This window comes from Geotrypetes seraphini, chromosome 7 (genome assembly GCF_902459505.1).
Source record: "Geotrypetes seraphini chromosome 7, aGeoSer1.1, whole genome shotgun sequence".
Lineage (NCBI taxonomy): Eukaryota > Metazoa > Chordata > Amphibia > Gymnophiona > Dermophiidae > Geotrypetes > Geotrypetes seraphini.
Window position 1 is genome coordinate 111,824,440 of NC_047090.1, and position 25,156 is coordinate 111,849,595.

At 46.8% G+C, this 25,156-nt stretch overlaps 1 protein-coding gene across 2 annotated transcripts in view; it reads right to left on the bottom strand.

Annotated features, from left to right (window-relative positions):
* Positions 1-25,156, bottom strand: part of ZFYVE1 (zinc finger FYVE-type containing 1) — a 122,131-nt gene that overhangs the window by 79,351 nt on the left and 17,624 nt on the right. For both annotated transcript variants that reach the window (XM_033952531.1, XM_033952530.1), the window contains exon 2: positions 6,149-6,653. In XM_033952531.1, coding sequence (XP_033808422.1) covers positions 6,149-6,653 — 505 coding nt within the window. The remainder of the gene's footprint in view (positions 1-6,148; positions 6,654-25,156) is intronic.

Here is a 25,156-nt window from a genome sequence, read left to right on the forward strand (position 1 = left end):
GAATTTTCCACCTTTAAACTGCACATCTTTCTTCTTTTGGACCTTCGAGACCTTCAACTAAAGATAATTGTACTTCCACCAGATAGTCAGCTACAGGATTATCCATAAAAAATCATTACCTCCAGACTAAAATTTCAATTTGAACAAGAGATGGGCATATTGTGCTACTAAAACTATGGCAATGAGAACATGTGTCATAGTGGCCTTTTTGGATGGTGTTTAGCATTACTTTCCATCAATAGTCATACATGAGGGCGAATGGAACATTGTTCTTAGAAGTTATGGTGGACTTTTTTGTGTTCTATAATTCCATATGAATATTTTCAGTAATACAACTATATTGTGGATTATTTTTAATTTTCTACAGCCATACAGGGTCAGACCAATGGTCCATCTAGCCTAGTTTCCTGTTTCCAACATTGGCCAATCCAGGTCATAGTACCTGGCAGAAATCCAAATAGTAGCAACATACCAGGGCAAGCAGTGGCTTCCTCCACATCTGTCTCAATATCATGCTATGAACTTTTCCTCCAGGGACTTGTGCAAACCTTTCTTAAACCCATTCTAAATTACCTAAGAAACCCTTTGATTATACTAGTGTATTTTTAAAGGTCATAAATGTTTAAACAATTCAAAGTATTTTGAAACTATGTACCGGTAAGTGATCCTGCTTTTTCTAGACACCATATAGATTTTGCATTGAATTATCACTAGACAATAGTCCACTAGCAGAGTTTTGCTTTACCAGTTTAAACCACAGCGCTACAAGTACGTGTGGGGTTTGCATTAATGTGTCCACTTTATATTTACTCCCAAAACCTATTTCATTGTTTTATTAAGCAGTGCGTACTGCACAAGCAAATTAATTCTGGAGTCAAAAAAGTAACCAGACCCTTAGAATATTTTGGAGCACCATGTGGTTCCTACATACTGCCGATGATTGACCCGGAAGACTTCCCTCTGATGTATTTGCATGATGTATATGCATTTTGCGTCAGAGGGAAGGCTTCCGAGTCAGCCAGCGGCAGCACGTTGGAACCACTGCCAGCGACCTGAAGAGAAAAGAAATACTGCAGGGGCAGGGAAAGAGATGCTCGACCTTTGAGCTTAGGCCTGCTTATAATTGGCTATCTAGTGAAACAGCACCCTCTACTGCAGGACTATAGGTGTGGGGGAGGGAGGGATTCCCGCTCAGCTTAAAGGAAACAGTGGTAGTTTTAACATGGTCTTTTTGGACATAAACTGTGAGTAGGAGTAAGGAAAATAACTCCCTTAATCCCTTGTATAAAAACTCTGGCTAAAATTAACACTTTTTTAAAACCTATATGAACTAAGAAAGTATAAAAGCCAGTATGGAGCTTCTTCCTTCATATATGTGTATTCCCTTTGTGATATAGGGAATATGCATGTAGGTTTTAGTCCCCCCCTTAGCCCTGCCTCTTGCAATCTCTACATAATGTGAATCTCTACATGTAATGGCTTTCTAAAATTGGTTTGTATGTGCCTGTACAGTATACACATGTAAATGCTGGTATTCCCATGTAGAAATTTATTTTTAATTAATTTATTTTAGATATTTATATACTGCCTATCAAGGTTATCTAAGCAGTTTACAATCAGGTACTCAAGCCTTTTTCCCTCTCTGTCAAACTGGGCTCATGAATAAGGCTTCTAAAATAACCTCCATTTTCTAATTAAAGTTGTTAATTATAGATCATTGTTAAACATGTCAAGTTAATAAATTCTCTCTTTTGGGCATGCCATATATTTCTAGTGCAAAAAGCATATGAGTCTTGAACCAATGGTTATTCACCTCTAATCACAAGTTGTGTAGAAGGCATCACCTACATTTTTTGGCTCCACCTCTTACTGGACTGTGCTGTAGCTCCTCAGTTTCTCCTTCTACTTGCGAGTTGGAAGGAGTGTTTCTGATCTACTCTGATTTTACTTTATTATTTTTGGGTTTTTATCCAGATTGAGGCTTTTAGATGCTTCAGAGGTCCCCAGTGTTCCTGGGGCAACTCTGCCTGGGAGAAGATACAGACTCACTGTGTCAAAAGGCTGTAGCTGGAAGGGCAAACCTTTTACAGGGCACGTTAGCCTGAACTAGCAATTTTGGTTGCTTGGGGACCGTTTCCCTGGTAGCAAGGTCTGTACCTGGTTATTTCCAGAGCTTGAGCACAGGCTGTGTGGCTCTGTGTTAGTCCTGAGGATTTTATCAGATGCCGGCTGTAACCCCCCCCCCCACCCCCACCCCCGACTGTGGAGATGTGGGTGTCTTGGGGTCTCAGGATCTCTCAGGGTCTGACTAGCAGCCTGAAGAAGCATTTGGAAGAGCACATGGGGGGGAGCACTGGGCTTAGCCCCCTCTGGTTCCTCTAGGGTGTTGGGAGTCGCAGATAGATCGTTTGTTAGGTCAAAAATCCCTCCTAGAGCCCTTGAATAGTGACTCTGTGTTTGCAGTGAAATGCAAATGCGCCGACACAAGGCCTACAAGGAGACAAGAGAAGCCCCTGCAGGGATCTCAGGGCATCTTGTTCAGGGCTTTACCCCTGATTTTGTTAAGTCTTATGTTTGAAGCCTATATGGCTTATCAGGGTCTATCTGCACTGTCTGGTGTCAAACAAGTTGTTACGCATGGGGGGCTTCCCTCGCAGAGCACAGTTCCACCTCTGAAGGATCATCCACAGGAACTAGAGGTAGAATCGGAGAAGGACTGGTATGATTGAGGGTCAGAATCTATGCCTTTATGCCCTCAAAATGAAATTTTCAGTTTTGGAGGATTCAGGGTCTCAAGTCAGGAGTTGACGACAGCCCTGGACCAGGGGGAAGACCCGATGGTGTGCCACTTTTTTAAGCCAGTGGCTTTGCTAAAGATCATTACAGAACCATTGTGGGTATTAAAGCTTGAACCCCCACAGACCTGCTGCTCAGCGTTCTGTCATGAGCAGCTCTAAGCCTCAGATCACCTTTTTTCCTTCGCATCCAGAAATTACAATGATTCTAACAGAGCACTGGGAGATTCCAGAGGGTCTGCCTAAAGTGGATTCGCTGGTAACACCAGTTACCAAATGTACTTCTCTGCCGAGTGAATTTTAAAGGATGTGCAAGACTACAGGGTGGATTTAGTTCTCAAAAGTCAGTTTGAGGCTTTGGCTTTGGGGCTGAAAGCACCGGCAACGTCTTTTTTTGTCTCACATGCTTGCCTGCCTGTTCTCCTACAACCTTGACACATTCATGAAGTCTTCAATGCTACTGTATTGTTGGGTCAATGAATTGGGGGGGGGGGTGTATTAATTAAGAGCTCATGTGTTTTATGAGCACAAAGGACTGGAGATCCATCCTGTTGAAAAATAAAAGTACTCAGAAATATCTCAAATTTTAGCAAAAAGTTTCTGCTGCAGTAGGATGTTTTAGGGTTATTTGAAAAAATGTTGGGCAGTCCCTTTTTTTCACCCAGACACCATGTACATGTATAACTCCATTTATCAGATTCTCCCCCACCTATCCATAACCTCTAGACCAGTGGTCTCAAACTCAAACCCTTTGCAGGGCCACATTTTGGATTTGTAGGTACTTGGAGGGCCGCAGAAAAAATAGTTAATGTCTTATTAAAGAATGACAATTTTGCATGAGGTAAAATTCTATAGTTTATAAATCTTTCCTTTCCTTTATAGTTTATAAATCTTTCCTTTTTCTGCAGCCCTCACTGTGAAAGTTTAACATCTTTCCTTTCTCAAAACTGACACGTTTCAATCACTATATTGAAAATAAAATCATTTTCCCTACCTTTGTTGTCTGGTGACTTTATTTTTCTGTGCTTTTAACTATGTTTCCTGGGCCTTCTTATCCATTGACTGTTTTTCTCTCCTTCTTCACTTTCTGCTTTGCATTCATCTTTGGCATTAACTTAACATTCAATTTTTCCATTTTTCTGCTTTCTTCTCATAATCTACTTTTCCATGTCTTCCCTTCCTCTCTCTCTCCTTCCCTCCCTATTTCTATGGTCTGACATCTCTCTCCTTCCCATGGTCTGGCATCTCTATCTGCCCCTTCTCTTTCTTCCCCTGGAGGACTGGCATCTTTCCTTTCCTCCCCATCCTCACGGTCCAGCATCTCTTAGCCTCCGCATGCTATTCTCCACCCCCCCTCACCGTGGAATCTAGTGCTTGCTCACAGTTCTCCCAGCAGTGATGCTCTAACTCTTTAGCCGTAGGTAGTGTGAGTGAAGTGAACATGCTGCTTTTCTCTTTGTCAGTGCTTCCTGCCTATGCAGGGGTTAGGAAGCAGTAGCAGAGGAAAAGCTTCCGGGTTGCTGAAGGCAGCGTGTTTACTTCATTCACGCTGCTTATGGCCGAAGAGTTACAGCAGCACCACTACTGTGAGAATAGTGAGAAAGCACTGGATCTCAAAGGGGCTGGGGGGGGGCAGGGGATGCCAGATAGATGCGCAGTGAAGGCGGGGGCAGGGGACGCCAGCTAGGTGCACGGGTCTTGCAATGACTGCTGTAGGGTTTCCAGATGTCCGGTTTCCCTGGACAAAAAAAGAAAACTAGAAAAGAGTCTTCCAAAAGAGGACATGTCCAGGGAAACCCGGCCATCTGGCAATCCTAGTGTTATTAGCAAGCCTTTGCACTCAGGACTGGCCTTTTGATCTCCACATGTTTAGTGGGCCCTATATTATATGTAGCATCTGTTTCTTCATTTGATTACCAACAGAAACTAAAGGAAAAAACAATTTGAGACTTAATGGTTAAATCACTTAACCCTCCATTAAACCCAGGTACAAAATTAGATTGTGAGTCCTCCTACGTCAGTGAAATGCTTTGTGTACCTGAAAGTAACTCAGGCTTGAGCCAACACTACCAAAAGGTATAAGCGAAATTCAAATAAATGAATAAAATACCAGAAAAGACCTAACAGCAGTGCTGCAAGCATTCAAAGAAAAAGTATCGAAACAAACACGTCATTCTGGAAGGCCTCAAGAGATCCCCTCCACCAACTTCCACTCACCTGCCTATATGAATTTAGCTGTCGGCTTCGCCATCCCGATGACGATAAGAGTATTGAAATGCAAAATAATTTGAGGCCGACGAATATGTTAACATGCCTCAGAGAGGGGCGACTACGCTGCCGTAAAAGCAAAGCAATCTGCTGCTGAACCCCGTTGGCATTTCTATGGCAACGGCAAACTTTTCCCATGCAAGGGGCAGAAACAGCGCAGCATTGATAGCCGGTTGGACAAACGATTTGTCCATCAAGAGTAGCATGAGAACTCATTGGTCAATTAGTTGTAAAAAAACAAAAGAAAACTCTTTTTTTTCTAGTTGCAACGCCTCTCATTTGACAACGGTGGTATCGATCACTCTAAACTTAGCGTCCATTAGGTAAAACTATCCCAGGCTTCAGCCAAACGGTGCTTTGATTAATGGTGTTGCTCGCAGTGGCGCTGGAGCCTCTCTTCCCACCCAGTGTGCCTTCTGATATTGCGTACAGACCGCGGGCCACAAGTTTGAACCGCTGCTCTAGACTATCCCTACAATGTGTGTGCATGAAAGTACACACACTGCTGAAATCCATCCATATATGTAGAAAGGGGCTGCTGAAAAGTTCTCAGCCCAACCAATAAGAGAATGATGTGGAGCCATTAAACTTAAAAGTTATTTCACATTTTTTTGACACTTTTAATTTAATTGAAACAAAGTGTCAAGAAAAATGTGCAATAACTTGCAAGTTTCATGGCTCAACATCATTCTGTTCTTGGTTGGGTTGAGAACTTTTCAGTGGCCCCCTTGTATTACTCATATACAGTACAAGATGAAGAGTAATCACAAAACCTACTCAAAAGGGCAAAATACTTTTGATTATTGCGCATGACCAAATCAGGATATTAATACCATCCAAGAAATAATAAATAAATCCCCTATATATGCCATAACATATCTAAGAATTCATTTCAAGTTTATGGGATAAATTATTCTACTTGTCAACTAGATAATGAAGTGGAAAACAATACAATTTGATTTTTTTTTTTTTTTAATCTCCTTCACTTTTTGTCATTGGTCTAGGCATAATTTCTTACTGTTTTCTCTTGCCCTGTAATTTTTTTTTAAACTTTACTGCTCACTTGTTTTGTTCATTTGACTCACCAGAGCCCAGTAATTTGGTATGCATAGTCTCATGAAAGATGATGACTCCTGGACCCAGGGTGGAGAGTGGTACATCCAAGCCACAGCGTGCTGTGGTTGCCTTCAGCTCCTTGGTGAAATGTTTAAGATAGGCCTCAGAGGCATCCCCAAGGAACTTAAAGAGGTCATTGTGCAGTCGGTCAGCATGAGTCCGGTAGATTACAAGATCTGAGATTGCTAAGACTTTAAGAAGAAGGCGAGTTCTCTGGCTCAGATTTACAGTGGCCCCTAGTAGTCCCTCTGTGTCAATCACCACCACTTTATGGAAGGGGTCATAAGCAGCCCAGACACCCACCGTACACGACTCCTGGGCAGGGGATGTTTTGAAAACCTCTCGACCACAGAAGAAAGTGTGATTAAGAGTATGTGATTTGCCATCACCAGTGTTACCAAAAATGGACACCACCTTCAGGTGATCATCAGGTTTGCAGTCAAGCTTTTGGATAAATTCATCTTCATCTTTCACCTAAAATGAACAAAAATATTAAAAGAAACTTGTCAAGCTAACAAATAAAAACCTAGAAGAGTTTCAAGTAGCAGTGAAATGATGAACAGAGCTTTGATATGACAAAAACTTTAGCTCACTGCTTCTCAACCCAGTCACTGGGATACACCCAAGGATAGTGCATGCAAATCTTTCATAGACATATTATACACAGTGGCATAGCGAGGTGAGAGGCACCTGGGGAAATGGCACTTCTCCACCACACTGCTGTTTCCCAGCCCCCCTGTGATGCACAAGCCCCCTTCCCTTCCTCCATACCTCTAACTTTCCCAGCAGGAACAGCATCACCAACTTGTTGTCTGTGACAGCTCTCTAGGTGCAGGACCTGGAAGTGAGAGCTGGCACGAGCAGTAATTTGGTTGGAGTTGTTGCTCGCGGTGGCAAAGAACAAAAGATATAGTGGGGGGGAGGGAAGAGAAGTGAATGTGCACGTGTAGCAGAAGAATGGGAAGGAGCAGGTCGCTGAGAGGATAACGGTTGCTGGCGCCCCCCTCCAACCCTCCTAGACAGCACCCACGGCAGACCGCCCCCCTGTCCCTTATTACACCACTAATTGTATATATCTTGAAAACTCAAAACAGCTGAGTGTGCCCTGAAAACCAGTTGAGAACCACTGCTTTAGCTTAGTAACTGAAAGCTTGTTTTATGAAGATTTCAGACTTCTAAAGGACCTTGCCCTCAAAATCATGAGAGTTAAAAACCTGCTGTGAAATAATTTTCCACACAACCAGAGTTTTACTACATGGAGAGCTCAGCGCCTGCTATGCTAAAAAAAGAAGCAAAGCCAGCAATCAAGAATGTGAAGGGGATAAATTAGAAAGTCACAAGGAACTCATTTTCTAATCATCAATTTCCTGGTCATTTTTTCCTCCAACAGTTTCTGTGCTTGCAGTTTGACTGGAATATACTTCAAACTGATAGTGCTATTTATGTTCCAAAGTTTATGTGCCAAGAGTCTATCTTCATCCCTATCACCTACTCTATTTAATATATATATAGCTTCCCTCAGCTACTACCTGGATAATCTTGGCATAATTTCATACAGCTACGCAGATGACATCACTATTCTTCTACCCTTCAACCAACCAGAATCCTTCATAGCAAACACAATACATAGAACCCTCGAATCAGTGGCTATATTGATGACAGAGCACAAATTAAAACTTAACCCTGACAAAACAAATTTCATTCTACTTGAAAATGACAAAACTCCAACGTTAACTAATCTTGTAATAAATTCATTTTCATACCCAATACAACCTACTTTAAAATTGCTTAGAATTACGATTGACAGAAGCTGTAACATACAACCCCAAAGTAACAAAATAATAAAGACATCATTCATGACCATGAAAAATCTGAGAAAAATCCGATCATTCTTCGAAAAGAAGCAATTCCTACTATTGGTACAATCTCTAATCCTTGGGATGCTGGACTACTGCAACTTACTATACCTACCATATCCAGCGACCATGATGAAGCAATTGCAGATGGTGCAGAATATAGCCCTGAGACTTGTCTATTCACTAAAAAAAATATGACCATATCACAGAGGCATACCATGACTCGCATTGGTTTCCAATAGAAGCGAGAGTGAGCTTCAAATTCTACTGCTTACTTTACAAGGCTATCAACGGAGAAGGCCCAACTTACTGGAATAACAGACTAAATCATTCCTCCTCAATCAGACACAGAAGAACACATTCACTATTCTATTACCCACCATCCAAAAATGTCAAATGAAAAAAACTTTATGACAACCTAATAGCCTCCAAAGCAGCTAAGTTGGACAAACAACTCACCACTCCGTTATCTTCATCCACAGATTACAAAACCTTCAAAAAACACGTTAAACCTATCCAGCACAACAATCCTAACCCAACATCCAACACTCTATAAACCCTTAGTACTCTCTAATTTTCCTAGTTACCAAACATTATCTAAAACCCATAATTCTCCCTTAAAATTTTATCTCATCGTTTAATCTATTATTTCAAGTTGAAATGTAATTCTTGTTTTAGTTTGGATGTAATCCGCCTTGAACCGCAAGGTAATGGTGGAATAGAAATCACTAATGTAATGTAATGTAATATTCCCATATCCTTTTTTACTAGAATGTGGTTTTACATTTGATTCTAAAGCTACCTCATTCTTCAGATCACTTAATAAAACATATTTTGTTGCTCTACAGGTTGCAGTAGGTTAGTTTGAGTCAACGAGATGATAGAAGCTGCTGTGTTATCAGGAGAATCTAATCAGAACATTAAATATTCATCTTAACCTCAAATTGGTTCAAGGCAGATCACAAAAAAAAAAAAAAAAGAGTACTAAATAATGAGAAAAAGGGCTATGGTCCCAGAAATACACTGAGTATGGATAATCCAGCTAACACCATTGCAATTAAGCTTTAGGAAAATACTGGTCAGACAAAGTTTTCAAACGACATCTGAAGATGACTGTCAATTTCTCACAGATTTCTTAGAAGCTTATGCCATAGTTCAGAACCTCTACCTACTATAGATCATAATCCTATAGCTGTTTTCTGACACAGTGAATTAGAAAGGATTATTATGTGAATTTCCTAGTTTTTTGGCCAGCGCGGGGGTTAGCGCGTGATGAAACGTCATGCGCACTAACCCCACTAACGCGGCTTGATAAAAGGAGCCCTAAGATATTTCAGGAAAAGGCCATAAAGAATTTTAAGGACAAATGAAATAAGCTTGAACTCAATGTGGACTCTATAGCAGGAACCCTGATCACTTCTTAGAACTCGGGATTTTCTGACACAGAAACATAGCAAGGGGAATTTCTCATATTTGTTTATGGGAAATATGCTTAAGACATTGAGCCTATGGAAGATAAAGTTGGTCAAGGACAAAACATCAATTCAAGTTGGATGAATTTGACTAAAACCCTTAGACCAGTGGTTCTCAACCCTATCCTAGGGGACCCCTAGCCAGTTGGGTTTTCAGGCTATCCCTAATGAATATGCATGAGAGAGATTTGCATATAATGGAGGAGACAGGCATGCAAATACGTCTTATGCATATTCATTAGGGATATCTTTAAAACCACTGCCTTAGACAGTTAGTGGCTGTTGACTCCACTGAGAACAGGATGTATGAGGATCTACCCTCAAGGCATCCTGGGATGTATCGTGGGAGGGGCCTAAGGCTTTGATTGGCCCAGATGCATAAGGCCCTACCCATAGGAGGGTCCTTAAACAACCTGGGCCAATCAGAGCACAGATCATATGAGGAAAGACTAAAGAGGTTAGGGTTCTTCAGCTTGGAAAAGAGATGGTAAAGGCGAGATATGATTGAAGTCTACAAAATCTTGAGTGGTGTAGAATAAGTTCAAGTGGATCGATTTTTTTACTGCATCAAGATTTACAAAGTCTAGGGGACTCTCGAAGTTACAGAGTAATACTTTTAAAACCAATAAGAAATATTTTTTCACTCAGAGAATAGTTAAGCTCTGGAACGCGATGCCAGAGGATGTGGTAAGAGCAGTTAATATAGCTGATTTTAAAAAAAGGTTTGATCAAATTCCTGGAGGAAAAGTCCATAGTCTGCTGTTGAGACAGACATGGGACAGTAGCATAGAATGTTGCTACTATTTGGGATTTTGCCAGGTACTTGTGACTTGGATTGACTGAACCGCAAAGATGGGTGTTCCGCCACTAATTTCTGACAAATGGGATGATCAGTGACACTCAGAAAAGCACACAGACAATATAAAAGCATAAACAATAACCCTTTATTATATAAGAATAAAATAGCATCACCTTGACCCCATACAACGACCAACTTCACAATTGGGAATCCTTGCAATTGATAGGTGGGTGGACCAAAGGACTGTCCCTTTAGACATCGTGGATTCTCCCTCCAGACGTCATGGATTCTAATGTTAGGAGCAGCGTCCCGTCCTTATAAAGGGTGAGATCTGCTGAGTTCAAAAGCATAAACAGCAGGTGCTGGTCTTTTGTTCCTTGTTTTGGCAACACCCAGGTCAAGGAGGTCAAGATAGCAGATACTTGTTGAAACCGCAGGTGCTGGTCTTTTGTTCTGTGTTTTGACAACACCCAGGTCAGGATGTCAGAAGGAGGTGTTGCAGAAAACCGGCTTCTCATCTGGTTTCACTCTCCCTTTGATGTTGTTTGGGCAACACTTAGGTCAAAGAGGTCAGAATGTCAGATAAGCAGACTTGTGGATTCATGTCAGTAGAAAACTGAGTTTCAGTTACTCCCCTGGCCAGTTCCTTTGATGTTGTCAAGGTAACACTAAGGTCAAGGAGGTTAGATAAGCAGACTTGAGGAGACATGTCACGTAGTATGCTGAGTTCATTTACCCCCTGGCCCTAGGCCTAACAATGGGATACTAGGCTAGATGGACCATTGGTCTTACCCAGTAAAACTATTCTTATGTTCATCGGTTGGCAACGTGAGAGATTGGGCATCTCTCCCACTGTTGGGTTACTTGCGGCTCAATTTTTTTTTGTTGGGTTTGGGGGGGGGGGGTTGTCTTTATTCTGTGCATGTGCCCATCGTTATCACCAGCAATGGGCACATGAAAATTCAGCGAATCTTCATTACTCTCCACCAACCTCATTTGCATGAGCGTTTTTTGGAGAATGACTCGCATTTTTTAAATCGCTACTATAATGGCTGCAACAGAGGCCCATCATTTTTTAACAAATCTAGGCCTAAGAGAAAGATCCATGGCAGGCATGCTGTTCTCCCCCTCTTCCAAGACCCAACACTGCATAATTCAGTCTTTGATAAATGCTAACATAAAGTAGTAAGTTTTCAGACCCATTTTGAATTTTGCAGTACAAAAGAAAGTTCAGCCCTAAGCGATAGGGGTAATGAATTCCATAAGGCCTGTGCTAAGTGGAAATAAAGCTGTGAATTAAAGTCCAGTTAAACCTTGGACAAAGGTGGCAAAGTAGTAATTCAGATGAAGAACAGAGGTAACAAGCTGGATAGTATATTACCAGAAGTGAGGCCAAGCAAGGTGGAAAATCAATGTGAAATACATGGGTACTTGAAACAATACTGAATTAGAAGCCCAACAATGTTGATAAAGTAGAGGTGACACACTGTCATACTTCCTATCCCTACAAAGTAGTCTGATTGGCATATTCTGAACCGACTGAAGACATTTGAGAGATGACTGTGAGACGCTTGCATAAATTGCATTATAATAGTCCAGGCACTGTGTGTTTGGCCTGCCATCCCACTAGATGCAGTACATTGTTGCAAAACAATCCTCCAACCACAGCTGAGGGAACATTGCCTAGGCTTGACTGTGAGGGGAGAAGAGGGGAAGGGAGCAGCTCATTTCCAGGGCTCCATGTAAACTTCTGTGAGCCGCCACTGTATAAGCTGAGACCTTGCCTAGAACCCTTATGAGGTGATACAAGGCGTCTGCTACATAGTCCACGCCCTCCAGCATGAGCTGGGGCGTGTCCTTCTCCACCGATGTTTCCCAGTGCAATCATGCAAGCACGTGTAAACAAACGAGGCAGCTGCTGCAGCCTTAATACCCGAAGAAGCCGCTTCAAAAAGCTTCTTTAAGACCATGTCCACTCTACAATCCTGGAAATCTTTAAGCATCACTCCTCCTTCTCTAGGGAGGGCTGTGCGCTTGGTAACCTGAGCCACTGCAGAATCTACCTTGGGCTGCTCAAACAGCTGATGAAACTCTGGTGCCATAAGGCTTAGACATAGCTTTAGTCAGTTTGAAACAACTCTCTGGAGTCTCCCACTGTTCTGTGACCAGAGCAGCGAGATCTGGATGCAAAGAAAAAAAGGATTGTCAGCGCATTACAGTGGCTCATGATTGTACGCCAAGATGTGGAGGGCTGGCCTTCCAACTTCAGTTCTTTCATAGAGTCTGTAATGAAATGGTAGACTGAAGCAGATTTAAACAGCCGGCGTATGGCAGGGTCATCACCTGGATCATGGCTCCCCGAGGCATCCTGTTTAACTGCTCCACAAAGGGAATCAGTGTCATCCAGGGTAGAAGTATGGTCTGGTAAAATAAAAGGCATAGAATCAGTGTGCCAACTAAGGCAGTTTGGGTCTTTAGGAACCTGGCTAGTGGAGACCTGGGCAGTGACCTTCACTAAAGAAGGCACTGGCCTGGAAGCTTGCAGCATGTCTGCTGGCTGCGCTATGTGAGCCGGGTATGCAAGATGCACTCTATACATGAGCTGGACAAATTCCATGGAAAAACCACACACCGGGGATGAAGCTGACTCCCAATGGACCCTAAACAAGGCCTGCAAGGGGTCCCTGGACTCAGCGTGCCTGCGTTTTGTGCTAGCGCCAGAAGCAGGTACCGAGTGGGACTTTCTGCCCATTTCCTGAACCCACATTGGTTTCCCAGCCCTAGAGGACACAGAGGAGGTGAAGCCTGAAGCTCCTATGGCACACGGTACATGGATGCTCCTCCACTAGTAGTCTGGCACAATCCACACATGAATTCATCTGAATAGGGATTGACGGGTCCATCCCTGATGTGATTTTTATCAAAAATTGAGGGGTTATAAGGTAGAAAAAAGAAGAAGATAGTCTCTACTGGCTGATTTTGGCACAATTTTACTATTTGAAAAAATTTTACTATTTGAAAAAAATATAAAAATGCTGAAATAGGTGTTTTTGGAGGTGGGAAACCTGAACCCTACCTCCAGAAACGGCTAAAAACACTGTTTTAAGACAACTACCCCTCCCTAATTTTCCCATAGGAAATAATGGATCTTCGGGCTGCCAGTCAGATAGACCCCAACCAAAACCTTCACCCCAACAAAACCTCTTCACATGACCAGGAAAACGCAGCCTGTGCCCTGTTATCCCAAGGGCTCTTACTCAGGGTGCATACAGCCTGGGCTTAATCCCCTGTCAAGATCAGAAGGCAAGCTTGCTCCCTAGGGAACAGACCTTGAGCTCCAAGGTTGAACACAACAGGCTGGCTCCACAGGTCCACCCGAAGTTTGCCCTGTGAAGCTGCTTCCTTTCCCAGGCAGAGAACTCCTGAATAACCCTTGAATAAGGGATCTCAAAGCACTGAAACCACAGAAAAGAATAAAATTACATTAGAAAAAAAAAAAAAAAATAAAATAAGCAGAGCAGATCAGAAACACTTCTGCATGGTTAGCTTGCAGAAAGAAAAAAACCCAACCTGTAGGGGCCTCTGTGTTCCTCTAAGTAAGAGGAGCAGAAAACAATGTGTGGCTTTCTGCAAGACCCGGTTCATAGGTACAGATTGAACACCTACTGTACAGACTTTAGAGTGGATATAATAGAATTTGGCAGCCAAAGATTTAAAGGTCATCCATTTGGGCTGCAAAAACCCAAGGGAACGGTATAGTTTAGGAGATGAAGAACTTTTGTGCAAGAAAGAGGAGTGGGACTTGGGTGTGATAGTATGTGATGATCTTAAGGTGGCCAAACAGATTGAAAAGGTGATGGCAAAAGCTAGAAGGATGCTAAGGTGCATAGGGAGATGTTATGGCCAGTAGGTAAAAGGAGGTATTGAGGCCTCTGTATAAGACTCTGGTGAGACCTCATTTAGAATATTGTGTACAATTCTGGAGACCACACCTTCAAAAAGATATAAACAGGAAGGAATTGGTCCAGAGGAAACCTACTAAAATGGTCAGTGGTCTTCTTCATAAGGCATATGAGGACAGACTCAAAGATCTCAATACTTGTGTACAGTAGAATTTCAGTTATCCAGCATCTATGGGGATTGGTGGATGCTGGATAACTGTAGTTTCTGGTTATTTGAGAGTTAATATAAAAAGTTGTCTCTCCCTTCTCACCTCACTCGAAGCAGTAGAGCTGGTCCTGATACCCCCTCCCTCCCTCCTATAACGCTGTAGCGGCAGTAAGCAAGCACAGGAAGCACCGGTAAACAGGCAGCTTCTGGTCAGCACCAACATGGCCTTTCCTCTGCCGCATCACTTCCTGCCATCATGTTTCTCTGTTTCTATGTATCCTGAAAATCATTCAATACTTGGCTTCATGCTTTTAAGGATACCAACTGAATAAAATTATCCTGTATTAATATGAACACTTGTTTGGTTTTTGGGATGAAAACAAGTGCTATACCATTAATGCATGAAATTTATTACAATACCAAAAGGTTGGAGATTGGTCTTGTAGTCAATGACCATATGTATATGTTTTCTCCACAATATAAGTAAGCTTTGCTCAAAAAAAACCCCAACTTTTTGCTAGCTTCTGCCCCACACAAATTTGAACTGTTAAACAGAATCCCTAAAGCAGATGTTTTCGGCGACTGTGCCAACAATGTTGCAAATAAGTTATGCGAGCAATCCAGAAAGTATCCTCCTGCATTTCCCACAATAAAAGCAGTGTTTTATGAAGGACTGTGGAGTCGTACACTAAACCTTTGATTCTGACTCCTCTATTTTACTACTGCCCAAATCCAACTCCTACTGATATTAATTAGGCTTTAAATTTTTTTGTTCTGCATCAAAGGTTTAGATCCAAGACAAAAACACAAATACCCAAGTATAAATTGATTTAAAAAAATAATATAACTGGTTATACGAGTAGAAATTGGTACTTATAAAATTTTAGGCTGAAATGTACAGGCTGAATGAGAACTGGGTGAAGTTATATATGCACCCTAATTGGGCAAAGACATTCCTGGAGATGGCCCTGGGGACAGATCTACATTTATGTGCATACTTTTGAAAAAAAGGCAAGTACATCAGTACAACAATATTGAAAACTTGTGTGTAGTATAGAGCAGAAGTAAAGTAAGCGCAGAAATTTGCCTGGGGCTAATTTTCAAAACAGAAGTTGCAAGCATAGGGAAACAGTTAAAAATTACCTCCTTTTCTTTCTATAGAAAAATGCCTTTACACTCATAAAGCCCAAAAATGACAAAAAGCACAGTTACTTACCGTAACAGGTGTTATCCAGGGACAGCAGGCAGATATTCTTAACACATGGGTGACGTCACCGACGGAGCCCTCGGTACGGACCTTTTTAACTAGAAGTTTCTAGTTGGCCGCACCGCGCGTGCGCGAGTGCCTTCCCGCCCGACGGAGGAGTGCGTGGTCCCCAGTTAGGATAAGCCAGCTAAGAAGCCAACCCGGGGAGGTGGGTGGGACGTAAGAATATCTGCCTGCTGTCCCTGGATAACACCTGTTACGGTAAGTAACTGTGCTTTATCCCAGGACAAGCAGGCAGCATATTCTTAACACATGGGTGACCTCCAAGCTAACAAAGAGGGAGGGGGGATGGTTGGCCATCATGAAAATAAATTCTGTAACACCGATTGGCCGAAGTGACCATCCCGTCTGGAAAAGGCATCCAGACAGTAGTGAGTAGTGAACGTGTGAACTGAGGACCAAGTGGCAGCCTTGCAGATTTCCTCGATGGGCGTGGAACGGAGGAAAGCTACAGAAGCAGCCATAGCTCGGACTCTGTGGGCCGTGACAGCACCTTCCAGTGAGAGACCGGCCCGAGCATAGCAGAATGCAATACAGGCAGCAAGCCAATTTGAAAGGGTCCGTTTGGAGACAGGACGACCCAAACGGTTGGGATCGAAAGACAAAAATAGCTGAGGGGATGTACGGTGAGCTCTGGTACGATCAAGGTAGTAAGCAAGGGCACGCTTACAGTCCAGCGTGTGCAACGCCTGTTCCCCAGGGTGCGAGTGAGGCTTAGGGAAGAAGACGGGCAGCACAATGGACTGGTTGAGGTGAAAAGCCGAGACCACCTTGGGAAGGAATTTAGGGTGGGTACGCAGAACAACCTTGTCATGGTGAAAAACAGTGAACGGTGGGTCGGCAACCAGTGCATGCAGTTCGCTAACCCTCCTGGCAGAGGTGATGGCAATTAGGAAAAGCACCTTCCAGGTAAGGAGCCTGAGCGAAGTTGTGGCAAGAGGCTCAAATGGAGGTTTCATGAGTGCTGAGAGAACCACATTCAGGTCCCAGACGACAGGAGGAGGCTTGAGAGGCGGTTTGATATTGAAGAGCCCTCTCATAAATCTGGAAACCAGAGGATGAGCCGTGAGTGGTTTTCCGAGAATAGGCTCATGAAACGCAGTGATGGCACTGAGGTGGACTCTGATGGAGGTAGTTTTGAGGCCAGCATTGGACAGCGAGAGCAAATATTCCAATACAGTTTCCACCACTAAGGAGGTGGGTTCCTGATGATGCCGGAGACACCACGAGGAGAATCTGGTCCATTTCTGATGGTAACATTGGAGGGTGGCCAGTTTCCTGGAGGCGTCCAAGATGAGGCGGACCGGCTGAGATAGATTCTCTGGAGAGGTCAGCCCGAGAGAAACCAAGCTGTCAGGTGGAGCGAAGACAGATTGGGATGCAGTAGAGACTGATGCCGCTGCGTAAGTAGAGTAGGAAACACAGGAAGAGGAATGGGCTCCCTGGAGCTGAGTTGGAGCAGGAGGGAGAACCAGTGTTGGCGAGGCCACCGAGGGGCGATGAGAATCATGGTGGCGTTGTCCTTGCGGAGTTTGGACAAGGTCCGCAACATCAGAGGAAGTGGAGGGAAGGCATACAGGAACCGATCCCTCCAATCGAGCAGGAATGCATCCGGGGCCAGACGGTGAGGAGAGAAGAGTCTGGAACAGAAGAGGGGCAGTTGATGATTGTGAGGTGCTGCAAAGAGGTCCACCTGCGGAGTGCCCCATCGAGCAAAGATGGAGAGCAGAGTCAGAGGGTCCAACGTCCACTCGTGAGGTTGAAGGATGCGGCTGAGATTGTCGGCCAGGGAGTTCTGTTCGCCCTGGATATAGACCGCCCTGAGAAAGAGATTGCGGTCCGTGGCCCAGGTCCAGATGCGCAGAGCCTCCAAACAAAGGGGGCGAGATCCGGTGCCGCCTTGCTTGTTTATGTAGTACATGGCGACTTGATTGTCTGTGCACAGGAGGAGGACTTGAGGACAGAGGAGATGTTGGAAAGCCTTGAGGGCATAGAACATGGCTCGGAGTTCCAGGAAATTGATGTGATGACGACGCTCCTGTGGGGTCCAAAGTCCCTGGGTGCGTAGATCTCCTAGGTGAGCTCCCCACGCATAGGGGGACGCATCCGTGGTGATGATCATAGAGTGAGGGGGTAGATGAAAAAGTAGACCCCTGGAAAGATTTGAGGAGTTCAACCACCATTGGAGAGATTGCTGAAGAGATGATGTCACAGAGATGGGATGAGAAAGAAGATCCGTAGTCTGTGACCATTGGTTGGCGAGGGTCCACTGAGGTGTGCGAAGGTGGAGACGTGCCAGAGGAAGGACATGCACCGTCGAGGCCATGTGACCCAGGAGGACCATCATCTGACGGGCAGGAATGGAGGGATGCAGGAGCACCTGACGACAGAGGTGGAGCAGGGTTTGCTGACGATCGGAGGGGAGAAAAGCCGTCATTAGTGTGGTGTCCAGAACTGCTCCAATGAACTGAAGTCGCTGGGTGGGAAGCAGATGCGACTTGGGGTAGTTGATCTCGAACCCCAGGAGGTGGAGGAGAGAGATGGTGTGATGAGTAGCCTGTAGCACAAGTTGAGACGTAGGTGCTTTCACCAACCAATCGTCCAAATAGGGGAACACCTGGAGGTTGTGAGACCTGAGAAAGGCCACCACTACTATAAGGCACTTGGTGAAGACCCTGGGTGAGGAAGCGAGGCCGAACGGTAGCACCTTGTACTGATAGTGGTGGTGCAGCACCTGGAACCGCAGGTAGCGGCGAGAATTCTGATTGATGGAGATGTGAGTGTAGGCCTCTTTGAGGTCCAGGGAACATAGCCAGTCGTGTTGAGAAAGAAGAGGGTAGAGCGTGGCAAGGGAGAGCATTCTGAACTTCTCCTTGACCAGACACTTGTTGAGGTCCCTGAGATCGAGAATGGGACGGAGGTCTCCCGTCTTTTTGGGTACCAGGAAGTAGCGGGAGTAGAATCCCTGACCCTTTTGATCTGGAGGTACTTCTTCGATGGCATTGAGAAGGAGGAGGGATTGAACCTCCCTCAGGAGGAGGGGGGTTTGAGATGAGTGTGAAGCAGACTCTACGGGAAGGTTGTCCGGTGGAAGAGTCTGGAAGTTGAGAGAGTAGCCGTGGCGGATGATGTTGAGGACCCACTGGTCCGATGTGATGACCTCCCAACGGCTGGAGAAAATGGTGAGACGACCTCAGATTGGTTGTGGAAGAGGTAGCGAGGGTGGATGACTGGCTATGCCCTGGAGAGAAGAGTCAAAAGGGCTGGGATTGCTTAGCAGGCTGAAGAGGCTTGGAGGGTTGAGTGGCCTGAGAACGAGCCTGGGCATGGTGCTGCTGTTGACGGGGCCGCCGAGGTTGTTGAGGAGGCGGATTGAGTGGCCTGGCTGAGAACCTGCGCTGATAAGATGACTGAGGTCGATAAGGTCGGGCAGGCGGAGCCTTCTTTTTTGGTTTGATCAGGGTGTCCCACCTTGTTTCATGGGCGGAGAGTTTCTGGGTGGTGGAATCCAGTGACTCTCCAAAAAGTTCATCCCCGAGACAGGGGGCATTGGCTAGACGGTCCTGGTGGTTGATGTCCAGGTCGGAGACTCTCAACCAGGCCAAGCGGCGCATGGCAACGGCCATGGCAGAGGCACGGGAGGTGAGCTCGAATGAGTCGTATATCGAGCGGACCATAAACTTGCGCAACTGAAGAAGGCCAGAGATGTGCTGTTGGAACAGTGGGACCTTGCGCTCCGGCAGGTACTTTTGAAGGGCAGACAGCTGTTGGACCAAATGTTTCATATAGAACGAAAAATGGAAGGAATAGTTGTTCGCCCTGTTGGCCAGCATGGCATTCTGGTAGAGCCTCTTGCCAAACTTGTCCATGGTCTTACCCTCTCTGCCAGGAGGGGTAGAGGCATAGACACTGGAGCCCTGAGTCTTTTTCAAGGTGGATTCAACAAGAAGGGACTCATGGGGCAATTGAGACTTGTCGAACCCTGGAATAGGGATAACTCGATAGAGGTTGTCCAGTTTACGTGGAGCCCCCGGTACCGTAAGGGGATTCTCTAAGTTTTTGTAAAAGGTCTCCCGTAGGATGTCATGCACGGGGAGCTTGAGGAACTCTTTAGGAGGCTGTTCGAAATCTAAAGCCTCCAGGAAGGCTTGAGACTTCTTTGAGTCAGATTCTAAAGGAAGGGACAGGGCTGCAGACATTTCCCTCAGAAATTTAGAAAATGAGGACTGCTCCGGTTTGGAGGTGGCATCGGTTGCCGACGGGTCCTCCTCAGATGAGGAGGGATCCTCCTCGGTACCGAGAGGAGTTTCCTCCCATAAGTCAGGGTCCCGGACCTCTGGTGCATGTCGAGACACCGGGGTGGAAGGTGAGGTATGGCGGGTTTTGGATAAAGATTTTCCAGAACGCACCGAAACGGTACCAGGAGAGGAAGACCGGCGTCGATCCCGGTCCCGGGAAGAAAGACGCACTGCTTGGTGCCGAGGAGGATCCGATGTGGTATGGGAGTGAACCACTGGATGGGCATGGAGCTGCTCAGCCGAAAGAATCGGCATGGAAGTGTTGATGGGTACCGAAGGGGTGGATACCGGGGGCTCGGTACGGGGCTCGGGCCGGTCTGGTACCGGAAGGAGCGGTGCCAGGATAGTGGGCAACAGGTGTTTGAGTTGCTGCTGCAATTGTTCCTGGAGTTGAACCTTTAAGATGGCCGAGATACGGTCATCTAGGGGTGGCATCGGAACCGCTTTCTTTTTCTTCGGTTCCTTAGATGCCGCTCCACGCCCCGGCGATGAGGAGGCCGATGACGAGGCACTCACCGAGATCGGGGCGGAGCGCTTGCGGGACCGGTGCGATGCCGGCAAGGTCGGCGTCGCCACCGTAGTTGGAGGGCGCTCGAGGGAAGAGGAAGGCTTCTTAGCCGGCTTACCTGGCGCCAGAGACGCCGATGTGGGGTCGGGCGGTGTCGAGGTAGACGGTGCCGATTTCTGTGGTACCGTTGTCGATGTCGAGGAGTCCATCGCCGACCCGGTGCCGAAGAGGAGAGTTTGTTGAATTCTTCGGTTTTTAAGGGTTCTCTTTTGAAGAGTGGCACAGCGGGTGCAGGAGTCCGCCCGATGCTCCGGACCCAAACACTGCAAACACCAATTGTGTGGGTCAGTGAGGGAGATCGGGCGTGCACACCGCTGGCACTTTTTAAAACCGACCTGCGGGGGCATGAAGGGGAAAACGGCCTCCGCAAAATCGAACCCCGAGGCCTGTATAATGGCAACAGGCCCCGCCGGGGCAAAACGAAAAAAGGGGAAAAAAAGCAAAGTTTTGTTTTTTTTTACAAAGCAAAGAAAAACGAAACCCGAAGGCAAGGAAGATAAAAAAATGGAAAAAAGCGCGAGCGGGAAGGCAAAAAGTGGTTTCAACGGCCGTTGAAAAAACACACGCGTCTTCTTCGCTCCGCGGAAACGAAGAAACTGGGGACCACGCACTCCTCCGTCGGGCGGGAAGGCACTCGCGCACGCGCGGTGCGGCCAACTAGAAACTTCTAGTTAAAAAGGTCCGTACCGAGGGCTCCGTCAGTGACGTCACCCATGTGTTAAGAATATGCTGCCTGCTTGTCCTGGGATAAGATGGGAACTTTGTTATTGTGAAGTAAAGGATGGCTTCTGTGGCTCATAGACTGGTCTCTCATGCTACAAAACTGGCAGAAAACATAAGAATTGCCGCTGCTGGGTCAGACCAGTGGTCCATTATGCCCAGCAGTCCGCTCACAAAGTGGCCTTTAGGTCAAAGACCAGCGCCCTAACTGAGACTAGCCTTACCTGCATATGTTCCGGTTCAGCCGGAACTTGTCTAACTTTGTCTTGAAACCCTGGAGGGTGTTTTCCCCTATAACAGCCTACAGAAGAGCGTTCCAGTTTTCTACCACTCTTTGGGTGAAGAAGAACTTCCTTACGTTTGTACGTAATCTATCCCCTTTTAACTTTAGAGAGTGCCCTCTCGTTCTCTCTACCTTGGAAAGGGTGAACAACCTGTCTTTATCTATTAAGTCTATTCCCTTCATTATCTTGAATGTTTGGATCATGTCCCCTCTCAGTCTCCTCTTTTCAAGGGAGAAGAGGCCCAGTTTCTCTAATCTCTCACTGTACGGCAACTCCTCCAGCCCCTTAACCATTTTAGTCGCTCTTCTCTGGACCCTTTTGAGTAGTACTGTGTCCTTCTTCATGTACGGCGACCAGTGCTGGATGCAGTATTTCAGGTGAGGGCATACCATGGCCCAGTACAGCGGCATGACAACCTTCTCCAATCTATTAGTGATCCTCTTCTTAATCATTCCTAGCATTCTGTTCGCCCTTTTCACTGCCGCCGCGTATTGCGTGGACGGCTTCATTGACTTGACCAGTACTCCCAAATCTCTTTCCTTGGGGGTCTCTCCAAGTACTGCACCAGACATTCTGTATTCGTGTATAAGATTTTTGTTACTGGCATGCATCACCTTATACTTATCCACGTTAAACCTCATTTGCCATGTCGCAGCCCATTTCTCGAGCGTGTTTATGTCACGTTGCAGGTCTTCGCAATCCTCCTGCATCTTCACTACTCTGAATAACTTCGTATCGTCTGCAGCCCTTCACCCCTGCTTCTACAAAGCAAGCTTTCAGCTGACTGTAGAACTTAGTTTAGGAAGCAGTGAGCCTACCAACACTATCAAGGACATCTGTGCGAGGATACTTTTGACTAATTAGGAAAGAAAAGGAATACAGGCAGTCCCCGAGTTACAGATGCCTGATTTAAGTACGACTCATACTTAAGAACATAGTTGCAATTTCATTCTATTTCACTGAGCAGTATTTCCAGTGGCATAGATTCCTACATTTCTCTTGTAGCAGATTCAAGAATGATGCATGGCCACATTAAGAACACTGTGTGGTTGTGCATGCTGTATCTCAGAGGGAATACTGGTAGGGACGGTTCCATAACTAAAGCATGTGACACTGGCACGCAGACGATTGCGCGCAGGATGTATGCACACCGCCGGTCCCGCTCCTTTAAAGCCTCACCGTTAGCGCTATGAGAGGGGTATGGGGGAAGCCCCCTAGTACATGTAGAAGTCCTCGCGCTCCCATTGGGAGGGGTTTGGGGGACCCCCTCCCCCCAAGTACACTGAAAACATCTTTCCGTTGAGTTTTCAGTACTTAGGAGTATTTCAGTGTAGTGGGGGGGGTTCCCCCACCCCCCCAAACGGGAGCACGAGCACTTGTACATGTAGTGGGGGTTACCCCCCCACACACACACACATCCTCACAGTGCTAATGTTATAGGTTTAAAGCAGCGGGACCAGCAGCGTGTATACGTCCAGCTCGCAATTGTCAGAGCACTTTTGTCCTGTGCTCAATTGACGGGTCACAGGTAGGCACAGTTGGCCATTTTGTCAGCTGGGAGCAGAGAAGCAACAAGAATCTTAAAATCTACAAGTTCTGAGTTGCATACAAATCTAACTTAAGAACAGCTTTAAAAATGTAACCCGTTCTTAACCTAGAGATTGCCCGTATAGAAGGGTAAAGCATAGATCTGTGGAAAGTCTTAAAGGAAATACACATTCACACAAGTATAACAAACGTTCTTTTTAGGGTTATCAACAATTGAATGCTCAATAAGTACTGTAATATGTAAAAAAAAAAAAATAAAAAGCCCCCAAACACTAGAATCACAATAACAATCTCACAGAATACGATCCAGTGCTAAAAGTGTTACTAAAATGTGATTACCGTATTTTCACGCAAATAACACGCACCCGTATAAAACGCGCACACGGATATAGCGCGCAGAAATCACGATGATTTGCACAAAAACTTTGATATACCGCGCTCACGGGTATACCGCGCATGCTGCCCGACGCTCCTTTCGCCCGCCCTGACTTTCCGTGCGCTGTCCCGACTCTCCGTTCACCCCCCCTGACTTCCGTGCACTGTCCCCCCTTGAAGGTCTGTCCCCATCCTGAAAGCCTGATGCCCCCCCCCCCGACGTCCGATACATCCCTCCCCCCCCCCGAAGGACCGCCGACTCCCCAACAATATCGGGCCAGGAGGGAGCCCAAACCCTCCTGGCCACGGCGACCCCCTAACCCCACCCCGCACTACATTACGGGCAGGAGGGATCCCAGGCCCTCCTGCCCTCGACGCAAACCCCCCTCCCCCCCAAGAACCTCCGACCGCCCCCCAGCCGACCCGCGATCCCCCTGGCGACCCCCACGACCCCCCCACCCCCCTTCCCCGTACCTTTAGTAGTTGGCCGGACAGACGGGAGCCAAACCCGCCTGTCCGGCAGGCAGCCAACGAAGGAATGAGGCCGGATTGGCCCATCCATCCTAAAGCTCCGCCTACTGGTGGGACCTAAGGCGCGTGGGCCAATCAGAATAGGCCCTGGAGCCTTAGGTCCCACCTGGGGGCGCGGCCTGAGGCACATGGTCGGGTTGGGCCCATGTGCCTCAGGCCGCGCCCCCAGGTGGGACCTAAGGCTCCAGGGCCTATTCTGATTGGCCCACGCGCCTTAGGCCCCACCAGTAGGCGGAGCTTTAGGATGGATGGGCCAATCCGGCCTCATTCCTTCGTTGGCTGCCTGCCGGACAGGCGGGTTTGGCTCCCGTCTGTCCGGCCAACTACTAAAGGTACGGGGAAGGGGGGTGGGGGGGGTCGTGGGGGTCGCCAGGGGGATCGCGGGTCGGCTGGGGGGCGGTCGGAGGTTCTTGGGGGGGAGGGGGGTTTGCGTCGAGGGCAGGAGGGCCTGGGATCCCTCCTGCCCGTAATGTAGTGCGGGGTGGGGTTAGGGGGTCGCCGTGGCCAGGAGGGTTTGGGCTCCCTTCTGGCCCAACTACCAAAGGTACGGGGAAGGGGGGGTGGGGGGGTCGTGGGGGTCGCCAGGGGGATCGCGGGTCGGCTGGGAGGCGGTCGGAGGTTCTTGGGGGGGAGGGGGGTTTGCGTCGAGGGCAGGAGGGCCTGGGATCCCTCCTGCCCGTAATGTAGTGCGGGGTGGGGTTAGGGGGTCGCCGTGGCCAGGAGGGTTTGGGCTCCCTTCTGGCCCGATATTGTCGGGAAGTCGGCGGTCGTTCGGGGTGGGGGTGCGAGTGGTCCTGCCGGAGGGGGGGGGATGTATCGGACGTCGGGGAGTCGGCCGGGCAAGAGGGCTTGGGCTCCCTCTTGCTCCGATCGTGGATGCGGGTGTGGGTGGGAGCGCGTGCGAGCGGTCGTTCGGGGTGGGGGTGCGAGTGGTCCTGCCGGGGGGGGGATGTATCGGACGTCGGGGAGTCGGCCGGGCAAGAGGGCTTGGGCTCCCTCTTGCTCCGATCGTGGATGCGGGTGCGGATGGGAGCGCGTGCGAGCGGTCGTTCGGGGTGGGGGTGCGAGCGGTCCTGCTGGGGGGGTGAATCGGGCGTCGGGCGGGGTGGGAACTATGTTTTAAAACTTTGGTATACCGCGCTCACGCAT